The sequence below is a fragment of the Callospermophilus lateralis genome, chromosome 13 (genome assembly GCF_048772815.1).
Source record: "Callospermophilus lateralis isolate mCalLat2 chromosome 13, mCalLat2.hap1, whole genome shotgun sequence".
Classification (NCBI taxonomy): Eukaryota; Metazoa; Chordata; class Mammalia; order Rodentia; family Sciuridae; genus Callospermophilus; species Callospermophilus lateralis.
This window is the reverse complement of record NC_135317.1, coordinates 67,877,280-67,900,820: the sequence shown is the minus strand read 5'-3', so window position 1 is coordinate 67,900,820 and position 23,541 is coordinate 67,877,280. Positions and strand designations below refer to the sequence as shown.

At 39.7% G+C, this 23,541-nt stretch overlaps 1 protein-coding gene across 3 annotated transcripts in view; it reads right to left on the bottom strand.

Annotated features, from left to right (window-relative positions):
• Positions 1 to 23,541, bottom strand: part of Ush2a (usherin) — a 724,044-nt gene that overhangs the window by 31,731 nt on the left and 668,772 nt on the right. For all 3 annotated transcript variants that reach the window (XM_076831652.1, XM_076831654.1, XM_076831653.1), the window contains 2 exons: positions 20,614 to 22,130; positions 17,608 to 17,929 (listed from right to left, as the gene is read on the bottom strand). In XM_076831652.1, the coding sequence (XP_076687767.1) occupies positions 17,608 to 17,929; positions 20,614 to 22,130 (1,839 nt within the window). The remainder of the gene's footprint in view (positions 1 to 17,607; positions 17,930 to 20,613; positions 22,131 to 23,541) is intronic.

The following is a 23,541-nucleotide window of genomic DNA, read 5'->3' as shown; positions in this document are numbered from 1 at the left end:
ATAAAGCTTACTACCATGGATGTCACAGTTCCAAACAGAACCAGAGTTCACTAACTTGGCAGAACTACCCCTCATCTCCTTGTTTTTATTTCTTGAAACACTGATATTTCTGGAACTTGTGGGGTTATTCCTTTCTACCCAGATGACTATTATTTTAAATGCTCCCTATTCCTCTCAGCCCAACATTTTTTCTTCCAATTTTATTCCAGGAGGAAAGCAAGAATTTGTAAGCAGAAGTAATTTTTATGTTTTTGTTTTTATAAGTGGGAAAGAGAAGAGCCACTACTCTGCATAGGATAGGAGGAGAGATATAGCCAAAGAGTGCCTTCATCAACAAGTCAGTCCTTCTTCAGCACATGATGGTGAAAAGGTTTTCACTTTAATATTTGCCTCAGTGGCTTTTATCTTTCTGAATTAACTTCCTTAGTTTAGATATTTTGCAAGTATTGTCTTGGTAAAATGTGAAATTGGTCATGTCAATTCAAAAGGGGTTCCTGATGTGTTTTTTTCTTGATCTTAAGAAAAATCCCTTATTTGAAAAAATATTTTATGATTCTTTTGAAAATGCTACATGTTAAAACCAAGGGAACATATATTGGTGATTGTGATATTTTTCTATACCAAAAACAAACCAGCACCACAACAAAAACCACAAAACAACAACCAAAACCAACAACCCTTTACTCTGTTGACTCCTAATGTATTGATGGTGGCTATCCTTGCAATTTGAAAGTTTGCACTTTCTAGGCTGCTAATTATAAGAGCTATAATAGTTAACTTTCAGAGGATTAAGAAATGGAGGAATTGTTTAGTGCTCTGCAACTTCTGTGATGTCCTTTAACATGCTTTTCCTTGTGCAATAAGGACACATTTTGATTAAAAAAAAAGATTTTAACAATTCTGAGGACAACTTCATATGAAGCAGAACTAGAGACACAATCTCCCTGTTTACAAAAGCTGGAGACTGTGAATATATTTTCTTAAGAATTCACATCAGAAATAAAAATCCAACACGAACAGCCATGCCAGTAATTAATAAGTAGAATAAACAGGTTGCATGTTAACAGGCAAACAATTAAATTATTTGTTTCCTAGGGGCATGTAATGAGATTGTTATCACATTCCCATGAGGGAGACAAATAGATATTAAAAAGGTCTTTCCAATACCTGTATTGGCTAAGGCCAAGAGCTAATTCAATAGATTCGATCAAAATCACCGCTTCTTTCACTGATCTTGATTTATGACTTTGGCTGTAGTTAGTCATCACTCATTGCAGTTTGCTCTCCAGTGCTCATAAATTATGCCTCATAAATAAAAAGATACAATCAAGGAAATCATATCAATTCATCTGCAACCTTGGGGTATATTTTCCCATGGCATTCATGCTAATGCCTTTTTAAAGGGTAGCTTGTCGTGGGTTTTGAATATGTTTGAATAGCAATATGCCAAGTTGGGCTTTGCCAGAATTGTGGTTTGGGAGACTCGTCGCTGAAAAGAAAAGGCAATAAATCTGAAATTACATGATTACAAGATTATTTTATTTCATGAGTAGCCCTGCAGGCTCCCGCCATAAAGGAATAACTTGCTGAAAAGATCTATGTAGCTGTCTACTCCACTATCCACCTGTCTGATTTCCTTTTATCATCAAATGGACTTTTTTTCAGCATCTCTGTTTGCATGGTACTTTGCCGGATATGTTACAGTCACACTTTTACAGATAGAGTCTCTGTAAAACACTTTGGATCCAGGCTCCTTTCATCTAAAACACTTTGGATCAGGCAAGATGGAACATGATTTTAATTGAATTCTGGGACCCAAGGGAGGAAGGGTACAGCAGGACATTGTCTTGCTTCCTACTGGCACTTTTGAAATTCAGAGATGTGAAACAACTAAAGAAATTACATGGTACTTCCCCTGCTGGGAATGGGTGTCTTCTTTCGTGACTGCTTAGCATATTGCCATGCACATTGGAGTTGTTCCATAAATACGAATATGGCTCTTTTCTAAAATGTGAGGAAGGAAAATATGAGTGGGAAATACTGAAATTGACCTTGATTCATTTTTAATAATAATGAAAATGTGAAATTTATTACGTTACTCTTTATTGCTTACATATGCTTTCCCTGAAAGGAAACAGGAACTCCGTCCCATTCACCTCTCCTAGGGGAAGTTAATTGGTTTATGCTTTTGTTTGTATATTGTGTGTTTGAATCTATTTCATCCTCCTAACAACTCTATGGGGTTACCCTCATTTTACAAATGGTGAAACTGAGGTGCAGAGAAGTTTATCCAACTTGGAAAGTAGTAGGGCCAGCCTTCCATTATAAATATGGGATATAAAGGCCCAAACTTTCTATCACTTTCTCTGTCAAGCCACTGAGGAAGGCCTGGCATGGTTTCCAATGTGTGGATTGCTGCCCAGGCCTGTTGCAGAGCCCTGTAGGGACTGATTCTGTGGAGGACAACCCCAAAGTGAGATGGTGGAAACCTCCATAAACCCGGTGGCATCCATTCCTGCCATTTATCTTGCTTTAAACAATATTGCATATTATACAGAGGCAAGTGCTATTCACATACTTCCCACACTGTTCAAACATGTTGAGATGTATCAAAATTCCATTATGCTTACTAAAATGATAATTAGACCCTAACTAATGTAGCTTATACTTTCTCCACAAAATGTTGTGGAGAAACAATCACCAAGTAGGATTAACATCTCCAGGAATGAGAGTATAGTTAACTAGGTAAGACTACTCATCCTCCAGGAATTCAACAGGGTGAGCCATTTCTAGGTGCCAGACACTGGTCTATGAACTGGGCAGTGATCAAGGCTGGAATGAACACATGGGTGGCGAGAGGCAGTCATGAAGAAGCAGGTAATGGTACATACTAGAAAGGAGAAGATATATTGTGGGGTGACATATGCATGGGAGTAGAGTAGAGATGCTTGGCTCGTCCAGGAGGTTCTCTCAGGAGGTGGTAATCAAGCTGGGGTGCACCTGACAGGAGGCCACCATAAGAAGATAGAGAGGAAAAACATTCTGTGAAAAAGGAAGAGCATGTGCAAAGAATGTGGATTCTCAGCCCAGGGCTGGTATGGCTGGCCTTAGTGAGAAAGAATCAGAGGGCAGCAAGAGAAGGATAGAAGCAGAAAGATATGAAACCATGAAAGTCCTCATGGAACCAGAGAGGAGTTCGTGTTTTACATGAAGCTAAGGGAACACTCCCAGTGGGTCAATCACTATTTGATTTATATTTGATAGGAACAGTGAGTACTGAACACTTTCTATGCATTTATGTATTAAATTTGAATTTAATATGAAAACATGTCCTAGCCTTTCAATTAAGGTTTACAGCAATAAGTCTTTTCACCCTAATTTTAAAGCTAAGGAAACTAAAGCTTAGTGAATTTAAATCACTTGATGAGTATCCAGAGCCAGCAAGTAAATGTACCCCTAAACTGTTGGGAAGTCTGCTTCTGAAGCTGGTTAAGAAGCTATCATTTAGCAGAACCTTCACTGACTGTTGGACCTGAGTTCTGACTGTGCCCCCTTTTCACTGGGTAATTTGCTAAGTGATTTAGATACCTGATGATTAAAAATAATAATAACCACACCTGCCTCACAGGACCATTCTAAGAGTTAGGTACAATAATGTTTCTATAAATTCACGAGGAATGGGGTAGAGAATAATTACGCTTATAAATAGTTAGCCAAGATTTTGAAAGCTCCAGAGATATATAAGAAAGCAATTTGGAAGCAACTGTGACATAGAATTTAAAAACACAGGGTTTGAAACCTGAATCTTAAGGTTCAAATTTTATCCTTCTCATTCTCTACATCCCTGGGCATGTTACCTATTTTCTCACTTACCTCAAATGGTTGTTATGAGAGTAGTTAATTCACATAAAGTTCTTAGCATATTTTTTTTAGCATACAACAAACACAAAATAAATAATAGTGATTATTATTATATTATTTGTGTGAAAAAAAAACATGGAAGAGTGAGTTATAGTCGGGAAGAGTCAGTGGGACTAGTAACAATTTAGTAACTCACTTCTGGCTCCTAGTCAGTTGTTATGGATCAATGAGAGATTTGCAAATCTTATAAAATTCTGTGTTCTTTCTTTATCTTTCTCCCAAATACTTCACTCCAGAGCTTTCAGGGCTAGAATAAATAAAAGGCTGGATTTTACAGAAATATTTCTCCTTTACTAATATTTATTCATTGGATAGCATTCTCTACTTTGCTTTATTACTAAAAATTTCTCAGAAAGTCCCCAAGCAAAAATTGGTGGGAAAACTGAATATCCATATGAAGAAAAATGAAACTATATCCCTATTTCTAACTCTGCACAAAAATCAACTCAAAATGTATCAGAGACCTAAGTATAACACCAGAAAGTTTGCAAATGTTAGAACAAAAAGTATGAAAAATGTTTCAACATATGGGCACAAGCAAAGAGTTCCTGGAGAGGACTCTTATAGCTCAGGAAATAAGAGAAAGAATGGATAATTGGGATGTCATCGAATTTAAAAAGCTTCTCAACAGCAAAGAAAACAAGAGTGAAGAGACACCCAACATAAAGGAGGAAAATCTTAGCTATTCTTAACAACAGAAGATTAATACCCAGAATATATAAAGAATGCCCAAAACTCAACATTAAAAAAGCAAATAATGTAATCAAGACATAGGCAAATGAACTGAACAGAACCTTCTCAAGAGAAGTAACTACAAATGGTCAACTATATGAAAAATGTAAAGCATCTTTAGCCTTTGGGAAAACACAAATCAAAATGACACTGAGATTCCATCTCACTCCAGTTAAAATGGCAATCATCAAGAATACTAATAACATTAAATGCTGTTGAAGACATGGGAGAAGAAACCCTTATACACGATTGGAGGGAATGTAAATTAGTACAGCCATTATGGCACTCAGTATGGAGGTTCCTCAAAAAGCTAAAAATAGAACTATCATAAAATCCAGTTGCATGGTTCCTTAGTATTTAGCCACAAGAATTAAAGTCAACATGGTTTGGAGATACATGCATACTTATGTTGACTGCAGCACAATTCACAATAGCCAAGTCATGAAATCAGCCTAGGTGTCCATCAAGAGGTGAATGGATAAAGAAAAATATATATGGAATATATATATTTATGTATATGTTCAGTCATAAAGAAGAATGAAGTTATGTCATTTGCATGAAAATGGGTAGAACTGGAGCTCAAAACTTTGAGCAAAGTAATTCAGACTTAGTAAACTGAGGTATGTTTTCCCTCATGTGTGGGAGGAAGAGGGGAAAAAAATAAAACAGGGAAAAGGAGACACTGTGAAAGTAGAAAGGAGACCATTAGAGTAAAGGGAGGTGATTAAGGGAGGAAAGAAAGAAAGGTGTGGGTGTTGGGGAATGAAATTGATTAAACTGTGTTTTTGAGTATGTGTAAATTTGCCACCATGAAACCTACCACTTTGTGTAACTGATGCACCAATAACAAATGAAAACATTGGAGCAATTCAACGGGTCCTTCAGTTTTCATTACGAATATGCCTATAGCATCAAGGAGAGAATTGTCCAGTTTCTTAGATGCTTATAGGCATCTTAGTAATGATCAGATCCATCAACGGATAGATAAATCAATTAACGGGAAGTCTTAACTATCTCTTAAAGATCTCAATCAGAGGCATCCGATTTACTTAAATATGTTAGTGTTATTTCCACCTATGGATTTGATTGCCTCTTTTAGATCAAGGCATTTATTTAGAATTTGATGGAAATATATCATTGGTTCAAGTACTTAAATGCAATCCACCTTAAGTCTTCAGATTTACTTAGCGGTTTATCAATATCAAGAGACTGGCAAGCCAAAGCCTGTCAAGTGATCATCTAACCCTGGAAGGATTCTACCGGAGAAGGCAATGTGGCGTGTGGGGTGAGAAGAAGTGCCAGGCTGAGGTCTGGGGGATGTGCTGGCTTTTCTCCAGATCTATTTCCTGACCTTCTCTGGACTCTCTGACATTCTCTGTATCCCAGGAGGCTGACTTCCACAGACCCCCTCACTTGGATCATTTCTCCTCTGGCCTCTTTCCAGCTGGATTTGTTCCAAGGGAGGAGAGAGTTCAGAGTCTGTATGTCTCCTGCTCCCCTCTCTTTGGCACCACAGTTTGACAAGGTTGCCTTCCTTCTCAAAGCTTCTCCCCTGTCCCTTCAGACCTGGAAGGTGACAGTTTGGCTACAGCTAGTCCCTGGAAAGTTCAACATCCCTTATTGAGTTTCTGAATTCTGCCCACACCTCCATAATTGGTCTCCTCATAAAATTCTCTTCAAATACCCTTTGGAGTGTACCATCTGTTCCTTGTTAAGATCCTGATGGATATAGAGGAGAACATTTTGAACTTTTGCACTGGTACCAATAAGGGGGTGCCTTGAGAGATGCATTTGATCATAAGAATGGAAATTTGTAAGAATGTTCATGGTCATCGTGATCCTCCTCCTCCTCCTCCTCCTCCTCCTCCTTCTCTTTCTCTTCCTTCTCCTCTTCCTCCTATCTCTGTTTTTCTGGGTGAGACTCAAGATATAGAGAAATAGTGCCTCCTCATTTGTCTGTGGAATGATTTGGTTAGGTAGCTCTTTCATACCCCCTCTGCTGTACCCATCAGCCTGGCCAGGTAGTTAAATAAGAGTTGTTATGAGAATTTGGTGTGGAAACAGTGCTGTCTCTGAAGAGGAAAAGGCCTGTGATACCCTGGGTCTGTTTTGCCATCACTTAGATCTTTTAAACTTCTATGTTTAGAGCTATATCTCTATGGAAACATTATTCATGGACAAGTTTCTTTGTCTTATCAAACTAAACTTTAGGTCCCTAAGGGTTTTGTTTCTTGCTTCACTCTTACTAACTACACACTCTGAACATGGTAGGTACTTACTAGTGAAAAGTTATTAAATACTCCACTTATAGGATAAAGGAAAATAAGTAAACCATGTCTCATGCCTTCCTGGATGTCTTTGCAGGACCTAAGCTTTAAGTGACTTTGGAGAGCCTTTGCTTTCATGGTCACGTCATGGAACCAGAACTCTTTTTGAAGAGTCTCATAGGAGAACAAGTTGGAATTACTCATCATCTTCATTAGAAAATTTCAGAAGTTTTCACATTTTTTTTTTTGTTCCAGCCAACATCCAACACAGAGAAAAGAGGATCAAATTACATTTGCAAAAGGGTGAGAACCCACCCATCTTTAGCTGAAAAACTTCTCTCAAGCACCGCCAAGTCTGCCAACAATAGCAGCTTCAGAATAGAGTCCCAAGAAACTCCACAAGAGACAGAAGAAGAGCAGGGAGACCTGGAGCATGCTTTTGAATGTGCTCACATATGAGGCCAGAGATGTCCCACAGGCAACAGAATGCCTGAGGGAAAAAAGTGAGCCACCCCCATGGCCTAGTGACACATCTGAGTTTTCTCCGCATGAAAATGTCCTAGTGGCCTTCAGTCTAAGCTGTAAGCTCAGCCCCCAAAGTTTTAGAACAAATGCACCGCCTGAGTCACACAATATCAATAAATCATTTAAAACCTTGATCTGCGGGAAGTGGGGGTGGAGGGAGCTCAGTTCTTGTGGGAGAAACTAACCAAACAAAAGCCTCTATGCTGGTCAGAAATACGTTAGTGAGATTAATACCTAATTAAATGCAAGTCCAAAGCCAAACAGAAAACAAGCTCAATAAGTTGTCTCTAAATGGGATACAGAAAATGCTTAGGGAAGGGACAGGGTAAGGGTGGCGGCTATAGAAAGCAGCACTATGAAGTGTGTAGCTGGTCAGACTACGTTTGGGCTTTGGGAGAAATTTTAGTCATGGCTATGTGGGCAAATTATTATTATTATTATTATTATTTTCTGAGAAGAGAGATGGCAAGGACAAGGAAGGTTGATCTGCCTACTGAAGGAGTGTCACAGCTTCAGAGCCAATTGTGCTCTTGATTAGAGATTTTTACATTCTAATATTTTATTAATGATTCATTTGTACAGACAAAAGAATTCTTTAAACTCGGCTCTTTTCCATCTTGAAGAATGTATTTCCTTCTTTTAGCTGGTTGGGGGCTGGAAAAGAGGGAAGGAGCTTGGACCTACTATGCAGCAAGTATCCTGCTAAACACACAAGATATCTTAGTTCTCACAACCCACCCATTATTTGATGAGAAAAACAAACGAGGCTGTGAAATATTAAATATCTAATATGTTGTCCCAGGTGTGTGTTCCTAACTTGGTCTTTTCATTTGGAGAACAGAGAAGCTTTCAGTATCCAAAGTGAAAGAGCATAGAGTGCATATAATTCACAGGTGTAGAGGATTTGTCAATAGCATTGGTGTGTTCCCAGTACTGAGCTAGTTCTCATTTTTCTGCTAAGAGCATTTCTCCTATACCCCATATAGCCCTGAATGCAGAAAGGGGAGTTAGGAGCAGCCTGCCCAACCGTAGGACTTTATTCTCTTGGGTCACAGAAAAGCACATGTGCAATAGGGCAAGTCAGAGTTCTGCATTTGGTGGATTTATTAATATTGGGAGAAAGAAGTCCTCTGTCCACTCTGAGGAGGGAAGGTAATAATAATAATGATTATTGTTGTACTAGTTGAATAGTTTCTGTGTATAAGCTAGTGATTAGAGATTTTTAATCTCTAATCTCTCCATGGGATCCCTCCATGGGATCCTCCTGTGGTCTTGAGCCAGCTGCCTTTGGCAGGGACAGTCAGGATCCCCTTCTGTCTTCTTCACAACCCTTTCTTTCAAGCATGTTCACACATGAACTCATTTAACCTCAAAGCCTACGAGTTCAGGGCTATTCTCAACCCTATTGTAAAAACAGGGAAACCGAGCATACAGAAGGTCTGAATCTGAGGGTGCCAGTAGTGATTCCTCTAATCCCTGGAAAGAGTCTGTGCAGAAATGGACACAAACAGAGACATGGTAGGAAGAGGGATGGAGAAGAGAAAGACGGAATCCATTGACATGGAGTGCTGCCTCTGGGTCTTGAAGGCCTGGTGTTCATGCCTTATTCTTGGTTTCAGGGAATCCCTTCAGTCCTCTTCCTACAAAGATGAGCAGAATCAATTCCCTTCTGTTTAGTTGTGTTTAAATTGGTCTTCTGTTACTTAAAGTAAAATAGTCACAATACCTTGTTGACGGTGCTAATGTAGTAAACCAAAAAAATCAGTTCTATTATTTATTAATCTATTTATCTGATGTAATATATTTATAATTTTAAAATAAATTTGTTAGTAAACAAATAAGCTAGGTTTCAATAAGGGACATGACTACTTATATTTCCATATGTCCATTTGGGTGATGGGAGAAACATGGAACCATTTCTTGTCTGAAGCTGACATCACAATCACTTGCATCACTGTATCAACACAAGGTTAAATACTACTAGAAAGTCGAACTGCTTTGGGTTAAGATTTGTTGTCAGGTTTTTCAAACTGTAGGTTATAAAAACTTACCAAGAGAAGTTCAAGTTTGATCAGAATTTCTAAAAACAGTATGGTTGTCGCTCATCCCTGCAAGTCCCATCAATGTTAGAACTTGAGGGAGCTTTTCTGTGTACACCAAGGCCATGGACTGTCATGTGTTGAAGTCTAGTCCCAAATGTGATGATATTTGGAGGTAAGTCCTTTGGGAAGTAATTAGCTCATGGAGTCCTCAGGAATGGGATTAATGTCTTTAAAAGAAGAGAAAAACACTAGAGGGAGCCCTTCCTCCTCCCTCCCCTCGCTTGCCTGCTTTGAGAAGACACAATGAGAGAGGATGCCTATCTGCAAACCAGAAAGTGGCCCTCACCTGACACAGGACCTACATGTGCACTGACCTTGGATTCCTCAGCATCCTATGGGATGAAAAATAAATGGGTGCTGTTTAAGCCACCCAGCCTATGATATTCTGTTATAACAGCCTGAACTAAGACACGGAAATGCCCAGAAAGATTCTGCTCAAGCTCCGAGGACTAGAACTGCTGTCCCTACTCCTTCCCCTTCTAGCTGATCACCTATAATTTGGTACCATTTTGTGGGAGTTGGTATAGGGCAGGCCTCCGTGGGATCCTCCTGTGGTCTTCAGTCAGCTGCCTTTGGCAGGGTCAGTCAGGATCCCCATCTGTCTCCTTCACAACCCTTTCTTTCAACCTTTGGTTTATGGACAGTGCTGATTTGTTAGATGACAGCAGACTGCTGTCCTGTGCAGGCTCCTGCAGCACTGGGCCCAAGATCAGATGAGTGAGTCACAGGGTTGCCTCTAAGACTGACCTGTGGCTTCTTAATCACCCAGTCATGAGGCAGCAGAAGACTTCTGAGTCCCTGAGTGTGTGTGGGTGCTTTTCGTAAAAATCTGTCAAAGTGAGGAAGTTTCAGGAAAACTAATTAAGTCACTGACAGCATGATTCAGTGAAAGGGGGAGTCCTGGCACTCCCTAGCAACTCCGTGGTGAGTCATTGCCTTAAGCGAGAGTATGAATATGAATGCACAATTACTGAGAGCTACTCATTAGCCTCAGCTCACTCCCTGAAGGTAAAAACCGAAACTTGCCAAGCTGGGGTGCTGCTCAGTGGGAGAGCACTTGACTAGCATATGTGAGGCCCTGGGTTCAATCCCCAGCACTGCAAAAACAAAAACAAAAATATCACAAGAAATTGAAGCATGGAGTAAGACTCACATCCAAGTCTCTCTTGAAGCCTGTGAGGGAGACAACTGTCCTAATTTGCTTGCTGAACAATTAAGAACTTTCCCTCACAGAATTTAGAGGTTGTGACAGTCTGCTTTGCATAGTTGTAACAAAATACCTGAAATGAGCAAAGCATTGCATTCTTCCTGTTTGCAAAACCAGTATTACAGGACACCAAGGTCTGCTGCCAGTAGGAACGCAAATCCACTTGAAACACTGCTGCAGCTGCCTCTGAGTGCTTGGATGGCTGAACACAGGGAAAAGGGGCCCCAGAGAAATAATTCCTTAAGTGGCCCTGAGCAGGCAGGATACTCTTAGCGGGCCACTCTGGGCTTTCTTCTCAAAGCAATGTCTTTGAAATGAGTTAACACTTGAGCCTTTCATGGATGGGTTCTTGCTAATTCCTGAGCTGCTCTCAAGGCATCTTTCCTATTGTACCAATGCAAAGTACTTGACTTCTCTTTAATGGTTCTGTTCTTTCTTTTCTTTTCTTTCTTCCTCCCTCCCTCCCTCCCTCCCTTCCTTCCTTCCTTCCTTCCTTCCTTCCTTAAGTAGCCATACCCTGGCTGTCCACAACTTTTAAAGTGTCCCTTACTAGCAAGTTTTTCAAATCTTTCTGTCTGTTTCTTGCTCCTAATTTTCACAGTAAACCTGGCTAAAATCTGCCAGCAATATCTGCTACCTACTGAATGCTGTGTTGCCTTCAAATTTCTTCCACCAGGTTAATTAGTCTTTCACCTTTAAGTTCAGCCTCACTTAAAGTCTCAGGGTGTGAAAAAAAAATATAGACAAGTTCTTTGCCAGAATGTAATATGAATGGCCTCTAGTCCAATTCCCACTATTCGTCATTCACATCTGGGACTCATGAGCACAGTCTTTATTTTCCACATTCCTATCAACATTCTGATTTTCTGAGATAACATGAGAATTGTCCAGTATGCTCCACTGGACAATTCTAAGCATTTTATAATCTGTTTCTTCAAATCTTTTCAAACTCCTTCTGTCAATAGTTCAAGGCTTTTGAACCACATGGTCAAATATAGTTAATACATAGTTATAGAAATGACCCCACTTATTGATACAAATTTTCTGTGTTAGTTGATTTTATGTAGCTGTGGCAGAGTATTTGACATAAATCAGTTTGTAAGGAAGAAAGAACTCTTTGGTCTCAGAGTTCTGGGGTTTCCAAAAGCCATGGTTGGCTGACTCCATGGCTTTTGGACTTGTAGTGAGACACATCATCACAGCAGTGGACAGATGGGTGGAGAAAACAGGCTCACCTCATGGAAACCAGGAAGAGAGCGAGAAGCAGGGAGAGGGCCCCAACACACCCTTTGCAGGCATGCACCCACCAACCTCCTTCCTTCAACTAGGCCCTGCCTCTACAAGGTTTCTCCCTAGGGACCAGTCTTTTTTATCACATGAGCTTTGAGGGACACTTAAGATCCAAACCACAAAAAAAGCTGTATATTGTATATAGCTGAACAGCACAATTTTGAAAGAACTGAAGACATAATTGAGCAGCCTGTGGGTAAAATCATATTTGATTTGTAAATATTCTGTAGCACTGCTGAATAAACCTGTGATCTTCATTTAAGGAAAAGTCTTTGCACTGGAAGAAATTCATTTAGGATAGAAGCATCTCACATAGGTGTAAAAACAGAGTTGTTTAAGAATTAGATTTTGGTAAATTGTATTTGAAATAAGAATGTTTTCTTTTGAATGGGATGTTGCACTACATTGCTCTACAAAGTCATCCACATGTCCTCATGAAATATAGACACTTCTGAATTTTTTGAATCCTATTTCAGACTTTACAGGTTCTATGAAAGCTTATCCTTCAGAGTTTAGTCCTTCAGAATCTAGGAATTCTAGAAATTGAGTTGAAACGACCCAAACTAGAAAAGTGCTCTGTTTAAAATGATGTCAATGCTTATATATATATTAAAAAATCTGGCTTCTTGAGTTAGAAACAAGACAAATTAGAACAATGGCGATGACAACCAAAGAAAACCCAAGAGGGAAAAAAAGAAATTATTTGATTGAGACATCAACTTCCCAGATAATATATTCTGTCCTCTTGTAGCTTCATACAAAACAACAAGATTCTTCTTTAAGAAAGCTATAAGGGGTTCGGGGTGAAGCTCAGTGGTAGAGCAGCACTTGCCTAATGTGTTCAAAGCCCTGGATTCAATCCCAGCACTTAAAATAAAGGCACTCACATTGACTTTTAGTACTCCTATAATCCCAGCTACTTGGGAAGCTGAGGCTGAAAGAGGAGTTAGAATGCAGTCTGAGCAACATAGCAAAACCCTGTCTCAAAAAAATAAAGTATAACTACAGATAGACCAAGGTAAATAAAATAGTGATCTATTATTCAATTTCATCAAAGTGAATCAGACATGTATGAGGAGCTGGCTTCTCTTTTCTAAGCAATCCACATTACTGCCGCAGTCTGGCTGAGCACAAATCACGAGCCACACACAGCTTTGTAGATTCAAACAGCAATTCTTTATTCCCGATCTCACACCGGCCTTCTACAAACACGTTCTGGGGAAATCCACGTTCTCTGTCAAATCCACACCTCCACTGGGCTTCTGTCTCCCCAAAATACTGTCTGAATCCCGTGAGAACTCAAGAGGAACTCAGGCAGCAGGATACGCCCTATTCCCAGCAGGAATAACCTTCCTAAACCAGAACGCCCTAAACCCGGATCCGCCCTGGTCCTTGAGCAAGGTCACTGCAAAATGTCCTATTTCCATGAGTCCTTCCACTAAGCAACATGGGGTACGCTGGCAAGGAAATTGTCATACCTACTTGACTAATGGCTCCCAGCACATTACAACAGTTTGCAACAAGCAGTCTCAACCCTGGCTGCACATTAGGATCACTTGGGGACCTTTTGCATTTCTGGGATGCCTGAACTCATTCAAGAAATAAGAACTCCAGAGGAGTGGGGCCTGGACTCCTTCAGGAGTGCAGTCACAGTTCCCCTATGGGATTCTAAAGTGCAATCAGGGCCTGGAACCTGAAAAATCAAGCTTAAAGAGGTTACTGCTACTCTGGGAAAATACTTTTTTTTTGTTTTTTTTTAAAGGGCTGTGGACCACCTAAGCTGAAGTTCCTCCATCTTCTCCTGAATCTGCACTTTGAACAAGCTCTTTGGGTAATCCTTCTCTGCATGGAACCTACCTTAGGACATTAAATATTGAGGTGTTACTGAAAAAGATAGTGTGATATCACATGACTTTTTCAAATGAACTAGCTACCTAGCTGGTTATGAGAATTGTTGTGTGGTGAGTGACGTGTTAACCCTTGACCTCCATGGTCTTCTATAGTGAGTAGTTCCCCCCCTCTCTGTGACCATCCATTTCTCCAGATATTTCCAGATGCTCTTGTCTGTGAGAACTTACCTACACTATATCCGTTTCTGCCACAGAACAACTCATCTGATGAATTAATTTAGACTAGAGAATGCTGCCTTGTTCTCCCACGTAACTAAATCTTAGCAGCTGCCTTCAACAACTGAACTCAAAACCAGAAGTGAATACAAGGATACGGGGAAGTGTGGGAAAGTGCCGCTTCTGACACTCAGGGCATACCATGTGGATGGCTACCCTCTCAGTGACACAGCACGGCCACTCCTCTGACAGATAGTCCCACACCTCTGGGAATTTCTCAGCTCTTTTGTTTTAACTCCCAACAAAGATATAAATTAACTTAACAACACAATCATCTGCAGAAGATTCAAATGATTGTCAGGTGTTAGGTAAACAGATCGTGTGTAGGGCAATGAAGGTATTTCCTCAAATGCAACTTACAGATGAAGGGACACTCAAGTGGCAAACAAATGCCAAATGTCTTCTTTGATATAAGGAGAGTAACTAAGAACAGAGTAGGGACGAAGAGCATGAGAAGAAGATTAACATTAAACAGGGACGAGAGGTGGGAGGGAAAGGGAGGGAGAAGGGAAATTGCATGGAAATGGAAGGAGACCCTCAGGGTTATACAAAATTACATACAAGAGGTAACGAGGGGAAAGGGAAAAATAATACAAGGGGGAGATATGAACTGCAGTAGAGTGGGTAGAGAGAGAAGAGGGGAGGGGAGGGGAGGGGAGGGGAGGGGGGTAGTAATGGATAGGAAAGGCAGCAGAATACAACAGACCCTAGTATGGCAATATATAAATCAATGGAAGTGTAACTGATGTGATTCTGCAATTTGTAAACGGAGTAAAAATGGGAGTTCATAACCCACTTGAATCAAAGTGTGAAATATGATATATCAAGAACTATGTAATGTTTTGAACAACCAACAATAAAAAAAATAAAAAAAAAAAAAAAAAAAAAAAAAAAATAAAAGCAATGCAAATTCATCTCAAAGACAAAATGCTCTTTTGTTAAGGGAAAATAAATTCCTTTAGTACATAGCTTCCTCAATGACTTTCATGGAATTACTCAGGGTCCATAAAAGCTCATCACTTACACAAGCTAAATAAATCTAATAATCTAGTTCATTTATTTCAGCATTTAATCTTTGCTTTTCAAAATATCATTTTCCATGAGAACTAGGTCTAATAGACTCCATTTCCCTCCCTGCTCTCTATCCTTATGTTGTAACAACAGAGGATTAGTTAATAAATGCAAATTTGAGATCAGTTTGTTCTGAAAAACCAAATTAAATGCTTTCATTTGGGTGAGATGAGTATGGAGGCGATCTGTGACGCAGAGCTGACAATAACAGTTACAAAAGACACAGCACAGCCTGAGATTCTTAACTTGCCAGCCCTCTGAAATGTGGATCCCTTGATTATCCTTAACTCCTGATGAGAAATTTACTACAGAGAAGACACGTTTGGAGTTTACCACTCCGTAGAAAAGTGAGATGAGATGTCTACAAAAAATGTGACCAGTAGATATTCCAGTGACATGATGCCATGCCCAGGATGCTGTCATTACTGGTTTACATTCAGTTGGGTCATGTAAGTTTTGGGCCAAAGATTTCATGTCAATTCCTTCCTTTCTCACAAAGGTACATTTTTATTCATGAGGGAGAACGGATAATTGAGAACTGAGGAATCTTTGATAACTTGACACTTTTCAGTAAAGATAACAAGAACAGAACAGAGGGATGGCCAAATAGGTCCTGTTTCTAACAGTATTCTGTCCCCAACTGTGGCATCAATAGGAATTTTGTTCCTTCACAACATAAGACATAATCCTTATCCTAATCCCTTGGAGCCTGATGTGCTGTGTGTGTGTGTGTGTGTGTGTGTGTGTGTGCGCACGCGTGTGTGTATTAGATTTCAGAAAGGTAATAAGATGTATCTGCTGCATATTTTATAATATTTCCAGCCTGATGTAGTTAGCCACCTTATAATAAAATATGATATTTTTGCAGTAAAACATGAATATTCATAAACCAGTGGAATAAATAAATACTTTAAATAGTCTCAAATCTATTTACATTGGGCTTTTCTGCCAAATGAGTTGTCCCTAACCAAAGAAACCAAAAATTTGCTTTTAAGAGATTTTTAGATTTGGAATGGCAAACAAAAAATTATGGATTTATATCTGTGTATTTGTCCAAACTATTAAAGAATCTATTTATATTTTTGATTCTTATTAATATTATTAGGAAATTTGTCTCATATATTACTTACCTAAACATACATTTTTTTTCAAGTTTACAAATGTTATCTCTAATTGTCCTCATCCATTTGCTCACTATATGCCTGGTGACTTGGTGATTTTATTATTTCTTGTTATGGTAAGCATTTTTCCCCTTGCATATGCTAGGCAAGTACTCTACCACTGAGCTACATCCCCAGCCCTTTGATAAACCTTTTGAGGTGCAGTTTCCTGTTTTAGAATATTTTTCTTGGTATTGCACCTGGCATGTAGTGCTTGCACCAATCAGCAAGCTTCCTTTGACTGTAAGAGGAACAGATTCTCACTTAAGCAGAAGAGTATGTACTGGGAGCATACAGAATTCAAAGAACTCTTGAAGAATCATGCTAGAAAGTAACAGCAAAAAGGAAAACTTCTAAATTGTGGTGAGAGATACTTTACCAGGATTTCTCACTCCCAGCTTTCAAAATTCTGAGTGGTTCTGCTCAATGTCAGCCCAAGATGAATCTGACGGGTTGAGTGTGGTTCCTGTGCCCACCAACTTAGCTAGGAGACACCATGACATGCTAGTGGGGCCTTCCAACAGTCCTGAGCTAAAGGTGAAGGGAGCCGTTCCTTTATAGCAAATTGGGTTACTACTAGAAGAATGCACAAGGATTCCAACAGCAAAACAAATCTAACAGAAACTCTTTGGCTTTACAAAATATTTTCAGAGAATTATTTTTATTATTGTCTTTTTAGGGATAGGCAAGGTCTTATTATTTTTTTTTTATGCAGCTTTCAGACAAAATTTGCTTCATCCCCACGTTCAGATTAGTTATTTCCATTTAGACCTTTCTCGACACTCCATTATCTTTCTTGAGCACAGTGGCTACAGATATTCACTATTAGATTCTGTTTTGTTATAATTAATGAATTGTTTTCAAAGTGATCTTTTAACAAGGAGAATCTCCTACCAAGGCAGCACTGACAGAGGGCAGTGTAATGGTAGAAACCACTTCATTAATGATTGAAATGCAAATACTTCACTTGAAATCTACATAGAAAAAAATAAGCATATATCACATGGATCAAGAACTAAGGAAATGAAGAAGGCAAATGAATATGGTCTTTCCTCCCTCATTTACTGCTTGAAAAATTTAAAAAATATTATCACCATCCTTAAGATCGCATTAAGCGGTTTTTCAAATTGCAGGCAATTTTTACAGGCAGGCCCTGATGGGTGCACATAATCTCAGTTTGAATGGTTGGTGAGACCCATTTCTTACCTGATACTCATACTCTGTGAAAGGCAATAGTTCAGAATCCATAAATGCATTTGAGCTTCCATTGTAGATTAGGACTGTATTGGCTTTTCCAGGCTGAGTTGCTATTTGTCTTCTGTACAATTCATAGTATAAAACTTTTCCATTTGGCTGGAGTGGTCCTGTCCACAGAAGGGAAACAGTGGGCTGAAATCCCCTTGGGGCCATCTGTACCTCTGCATGTGGAGGAGGCTGCATCAGAGGTGCAACTTCAGGGGTCTGGATAGATGTCCAGTCACTCGATGCACATCCCAGGGTAGTACAGGCTTGAATTCGTACTTCGTACCTTCGGGACACAACATAGTATTACAGTTGACCATCTTCACAGGGCAAATCTTTAAAAGACCGAGTGTTTTCATAAAAAAGACAAGTTTACATTTATTTTTGAATATAACTAACTTTTTTAAAGAACAACAAAAAGTCCTAGTTTCATGGAAAGGTTTGAACATTTTAAATCCTTTCGGTTTTCCAAACTAAAGGAAAGATCCTCATCTGTTCGGCTGGTGTGGACACAATTCTTCTCTTAAAGAGGGTTGTATGAAATAAGTAAACTATCAAGGTTCTTTCCAGCATGAAAATTCTGGTTCTTTGCAAAATTACTTAACATAGCAATGAATAATGCAGCTTGGGGAATAGGGACCCATTTCAGCAGCCGGGGACCCCTCCTACTGCAGCCAGGACTGAGTAATTCCCTGGGAATGTTTCCAGGTCATGAAGGAACATCATGGCATTAAGGTCTCAGTGGTAATAAATCCCTTCACCTGATACCTGACATCTTAAAACAGGCCCTCTTACACCACACAAAGACCTTTTGGGGCCAAAGTTAACCCAGCCACACACTAGATTATCCATCATGGAGACACCTTATCACCATCCAGTTAAACTCAACTAATCAATTATGTTTTGCCTCATAGCTGGTCTAGGCCACTTGGAAGGGTCTATTTACATAACAGGGACTTTTTACTTCCAAGGAAAGGGACTTTGGTTAGTGTTCAGTGCCTGTGGCTGCAGAGAAGCGCTTTTTCTCTGTTCCCCTGCCCCATTGATTTTGTGACACCCCTAATTATCTCTCACCACTCAGCTACCTTTCTTTCTTTTGATTCTGACTTGTCTTCTTCTATTTTCTACCTTCCCTCTTTGCTTCTCTAATCACTGACTTCTGTCTTATTGCTTTTTTGTTTCACATTTTTGCCTTTAAAATAATACTTCATGCTTCCTTTGTGACTTCTTTCCTTCCCCATCACCTCTTCCCCTCTCCCTTTCCTCTTACCCACCCCCACTGTGATGGAGTGATCAGTTTATTGGTGAATAAATCCATAGCTGTGTATGGCAGACATGACTTCTAAGCAATTCTATGAGGTCAATTTTGATGCTGCACATAGGGATTATTCACTTTCTACATTAACTGTCATAGTTTTTGAATCCTGAGTCAGTTTCTTTCTGATACTAGGGCATTGTAAGGCTACTTCCTACTGACCAGTTGCGGTATATAAGGTGGACATACTAATTTGCAGTATCTGGTAAATATTAATGTGCTTTAAAAACCACAACTGCCCCCAAATCTGCATGAACCTCCACTTTATATAACAAATGATATTCTGTTTTATGTCATTGGTGATATAGCCTAGAGTGGGCAAAGAAGAGACCTCTTTTGTGTCCTTACACGTCACTGCTAAGTTTATCAGATTAATCAATTTTTTTTTTCTTTTTCTAGCCTGGATAAAAAAAGTGTCCCTTTCACATCTGGAAAACCATTTTCTTCTCTAAAAGTCTTTTTGAATGATAGTTTTAAAGAGGGAGCGAGTTATGATTTTTTTTTTTTTGAGTGTACCATCAGGTGAAGAGGAAGCTGATATAAAATGTCCATCTCTGCATCTAACATGGGCCTTTTTAATGTTCAGAGCAGGATAAAAGCCAATTCACACAGTATGTGGATTAGGCATGGAGGATACCTGAGAAGTTTTAATTACTGTTTAATATTTAATATGACCCTAAATAATTGTCATGAATAGATGCAGAAGACCATGAATGTTTCATTTAAATAGAACTATATATCAGAGATAATTATAGGGGATATCTGGTCTACACATCAGATTACAATTAAGCTGTATTTTACCTATGGTGGATGAAAATCAACACTCAGTCTTCAATTTTTTTAAGTGGTTCTGTTCATTTTACTAAATTTTAAGCGTAAAATGCCTTTTATTACTCTTCTCTCTGAGGATGTGAGTTACTTAAAATGTGATAGGGAAAAATGCCAAGCAATTATTTAAGCTATGGGAAGAAGGCTGGTGGCAAGCTTCCTTTGTGTAGGGAGCAACATCCCTCTTGCTTGTCACAGAGCCCAAACAGATCTGTCAGGAGAACATGAGCTAGCAATGTGGTACTGCTGACTGAGAAGTCATGAGAGTAAGATGGAGGGGGTCCTAAAAGGAGCAGAGAAATAGTCCTAAGAGCCTCTCTATCCCTGGAAGAAGTGCTGGATTAGGTAAGAAGGGCTGTCCCCAAAACACATTTTGGTTCTATGCAAGTCTGGCTGGTAATAGCTATCCTTGGCTGGTACTTTTTTGTACTTTAATACCTCATTCTATTTGCAGTCTGAGTCAGATAATCCCATTGGGGCTCTAAGAACTGCCCCAGGTCTGGCATATTTTCAGGAGGGACTCAATTTAGGGAACTGGCCCCATCTCTGCATAACTTGTTCTAGACAGGATGATGAGTTACGAACGTTTCTGAAAAAATGATGCTTAACCTTGCCTACAAGAATTCTAGTTTCCAGAGGTTATGAAAGCAGGCTTTGGTTGGGTTGAGGACATGCATTGTCTGCTATAGATGGTTAAATGGACAGGAGTTGGGGACATCACAAGTTGGGGACATCTTGCTTTTAGCATCTCCATTAGAACTGACCAAGGGTTTACACAATAGAGAGGACAGTTAATTGCTCTCAGAGCACCCAGCTTGGCTACCTACCTGTGAAATGGCTTTAGATGCTTTACTATGAATGACTGTGTACTGGAAGAACTGTGAGTTGTGTTTATGTGTATAATTTTCGTTTCTCTTTCAAACATCTCACGGATAAAGAGGGTATAATTGATTATATTGCCATTTGTCCTCACTGGAGGGTCCCAATTCACTAAGATCTCCAGAGGGCCCTTGGCATGGAGTTTTGGAGGTTCCATGCCTGAGGGTGCAGAGGGACTGGTTCGATCTTTGACAAGTGGACTCAAAATACCCCCTTGGCTGTTGTTGGCAGTCACTGTATAGCCATATTCCACACCTGGGGTGAGGGTAAAATCATGATAGCGAGTTTCCAGGCCAGTGTACACAATGGTTCCATCTCTCCTAAGTTCATAACTTCTGATCTGGCCATTTGGATTTCTTGGGGGTTTCCAGGTGATTTCTATTGATTCTGAGCCTGTGACTTGCAACGTTGGAGGATCCATGTTCTCTGGTGGGGCCTCCATTGTCCAGGCAGAAGTTGACACACTAGCTGTGCATCCTCCACTTGTGCAGGCTATAAGGGAGAAATTGTACTGAGTATAAGGCTGAAGATGGGAAACCAGTAGGGATAAGCTCTGTCCTGCCAGGTTCTCCTTACCATCATATGTAAGCAAATATTTAGTGATCTTTCCATTTTGAATTGATGGTGGTGACCAAGATGCATTTATTTGACTGGCACTGATGACCCAAAGAACAGGAGGGCTGACTCCTGAAGGAGCAGCTTCGGGAGTGGTGATGTTAGTGGGTTTGCTGGTGGAGCAGCCTCCACTTGTGCAGGCTTGGACTGTGTAAGTATAGGTGGAAAAAGGGAGCAGCTCATCGTCAGTATAATTGAAAGTCATAGCATCAAAACTGAAAGGATAGAATATCCCATTCCTTTGGAGCCTGTAGGACTGAATGATACCATTAGACTGTTCTGGTGGGATCCAGGAAATCAGCAGTTTGGGGGGATTCATAGATACGTAGGATATCTCCGGTGGAAAGAGACCTTCTGGAGGTGCTTGCAATGTCCTTATCACAGTCCAAGAGCTACAGGTATGTCCCACTGAATTCCAAGAGCAGATTTTATATTCACACTGCATCCATGGCTGCAAACCTGTGTCATTATACATAAATGCATTCTTTTCAGAGTTATATTCTGTGAAAACAATTTTCTCATTGGCCTGGATTGTCTGATTTCCCCAAGCCTTTCCCTCGAAGCATCTGCGAATCACTTCATAGCGAATTATCTTTCCATTTGGGTTAACAGGCTCAGACCAGCGGAGCTCTACACTGGTGGGTTCCACAGACTGGACTGTAGGAGTCAACTGAGAGTCCGGAGGGGCTTCCTCTGTCCAGAGAGACTGGGGTGCTGTGTGGGCACAGCCTGCCTTGGTGCAGGCCTCCAGGGTCAGAGTGTAGACAGTGAAGGGATCCAGGCGTCGGAAGAGAAACTGACGACTCAAACCTGTGTACTCCAGAACACCATCACTGAAGATGTTGTATTTCTGGAGGAAGAAGAGAGAGAAGGAAAGATAATAATTTGTAGTATGTCATTTCTGGGTGTAGCTATTTAATCCCTTTTAAGCCTTTATTCACCTTATTCCTCATCCTGATGACCCTCATCTAGTAGAAACATTCTGATATTAATTTTGGAAATGTGATCTTTTTCAATTAATGTACGGTCCACAGAAAGAGAAAAAACAGTTTTTTTTTTAAAGGTTGTGTAATAGTAAGCATTTATCTAAACCTAAGGCTATTGAATCTTATTCTTTACCTAATAGTTATCACGAGGTTTCATCTATTTTTATTTTTTAAAAGTAGGAAAGAATATTCAAATCTCCTATTTTATAGACACTACGTGTTTCTAATATCATCCCATGGCATTTTTTCGGAAGTGAAATTGTAGTGCTTAAACATTGGTTATTACAAGACGTCAGTATTAAAACATATATGTGTGTGTATATGACATATGTATTACACATATGTATAAATATACATATAGATATATAATACACACACATGCATATATTACTTTGATGACAAGGAGATGGAAAAATCTACCTTGTTTTCTCTTGCAGGCTATGGAAATACGGAAGGCTTCTTAGGGGGCAAATTTCTATTGCTCTGGGGAAAAACATCTAAGTGCTCATTACACAAATGTAGAGCAAGTTTTCACCTCTGCATTTTTCATTATTTATTTATTGGAAAGATGGAAAGTAACAATGTGAATGTAGATGCCTGTGAGTAGAGGTTTGCCACTCCTTTCCTGCTTCAACACACCTGAGAGATAGGACACACTCCCTAGATGATGTCCTATGGTGCTGATTCTCAAGATGAGACAAGATACATCAGAATCTCCTAGAAGGTACATCTAGTTTGGTGCTTTCTGAAGAAGCTTAGCTTAGGCTGGAATATTAATATCCTTAAATGCTATTTAAGATTAAACAGTGTCAACTTTTGGAAATTTATTTATGTTGGTCTATCAGATTTTGGTGTGATTTTCTTGTTGGGTGGGGGTCCCAGGGTAGAGAGGATGGCATATATATATATTTTTTTTTGGAGAGCACTTAAATTCCACCATCAACTTGCAAGCACCTAAGGCTCCCTGGATCCCCTTGTGAACCTTGCTAGTCACCTAATAGTCTCTAGTAAATATTAAATTCAGCTCTCCCTCTATACCCAAGCCCCTGAATAAGTGTGGAGACAAAAATACAAATGCACTGTTGTGGTTCGTTGAGACAAAGGTTGATGTGTTAAATGCTTGTGGTGTTATTAGGAGATGGTAGAAAACTTAGGTGGTATGGCCTTATGAGAGGTCCTAACATCTTTAGGGGTGTGCTTTTGAAGGGGAATAGTTGCACCCCAGTTTCTTCCTTTTATTTAACTTTCTGGCTCATGATGAAAGAAATTTGGCCC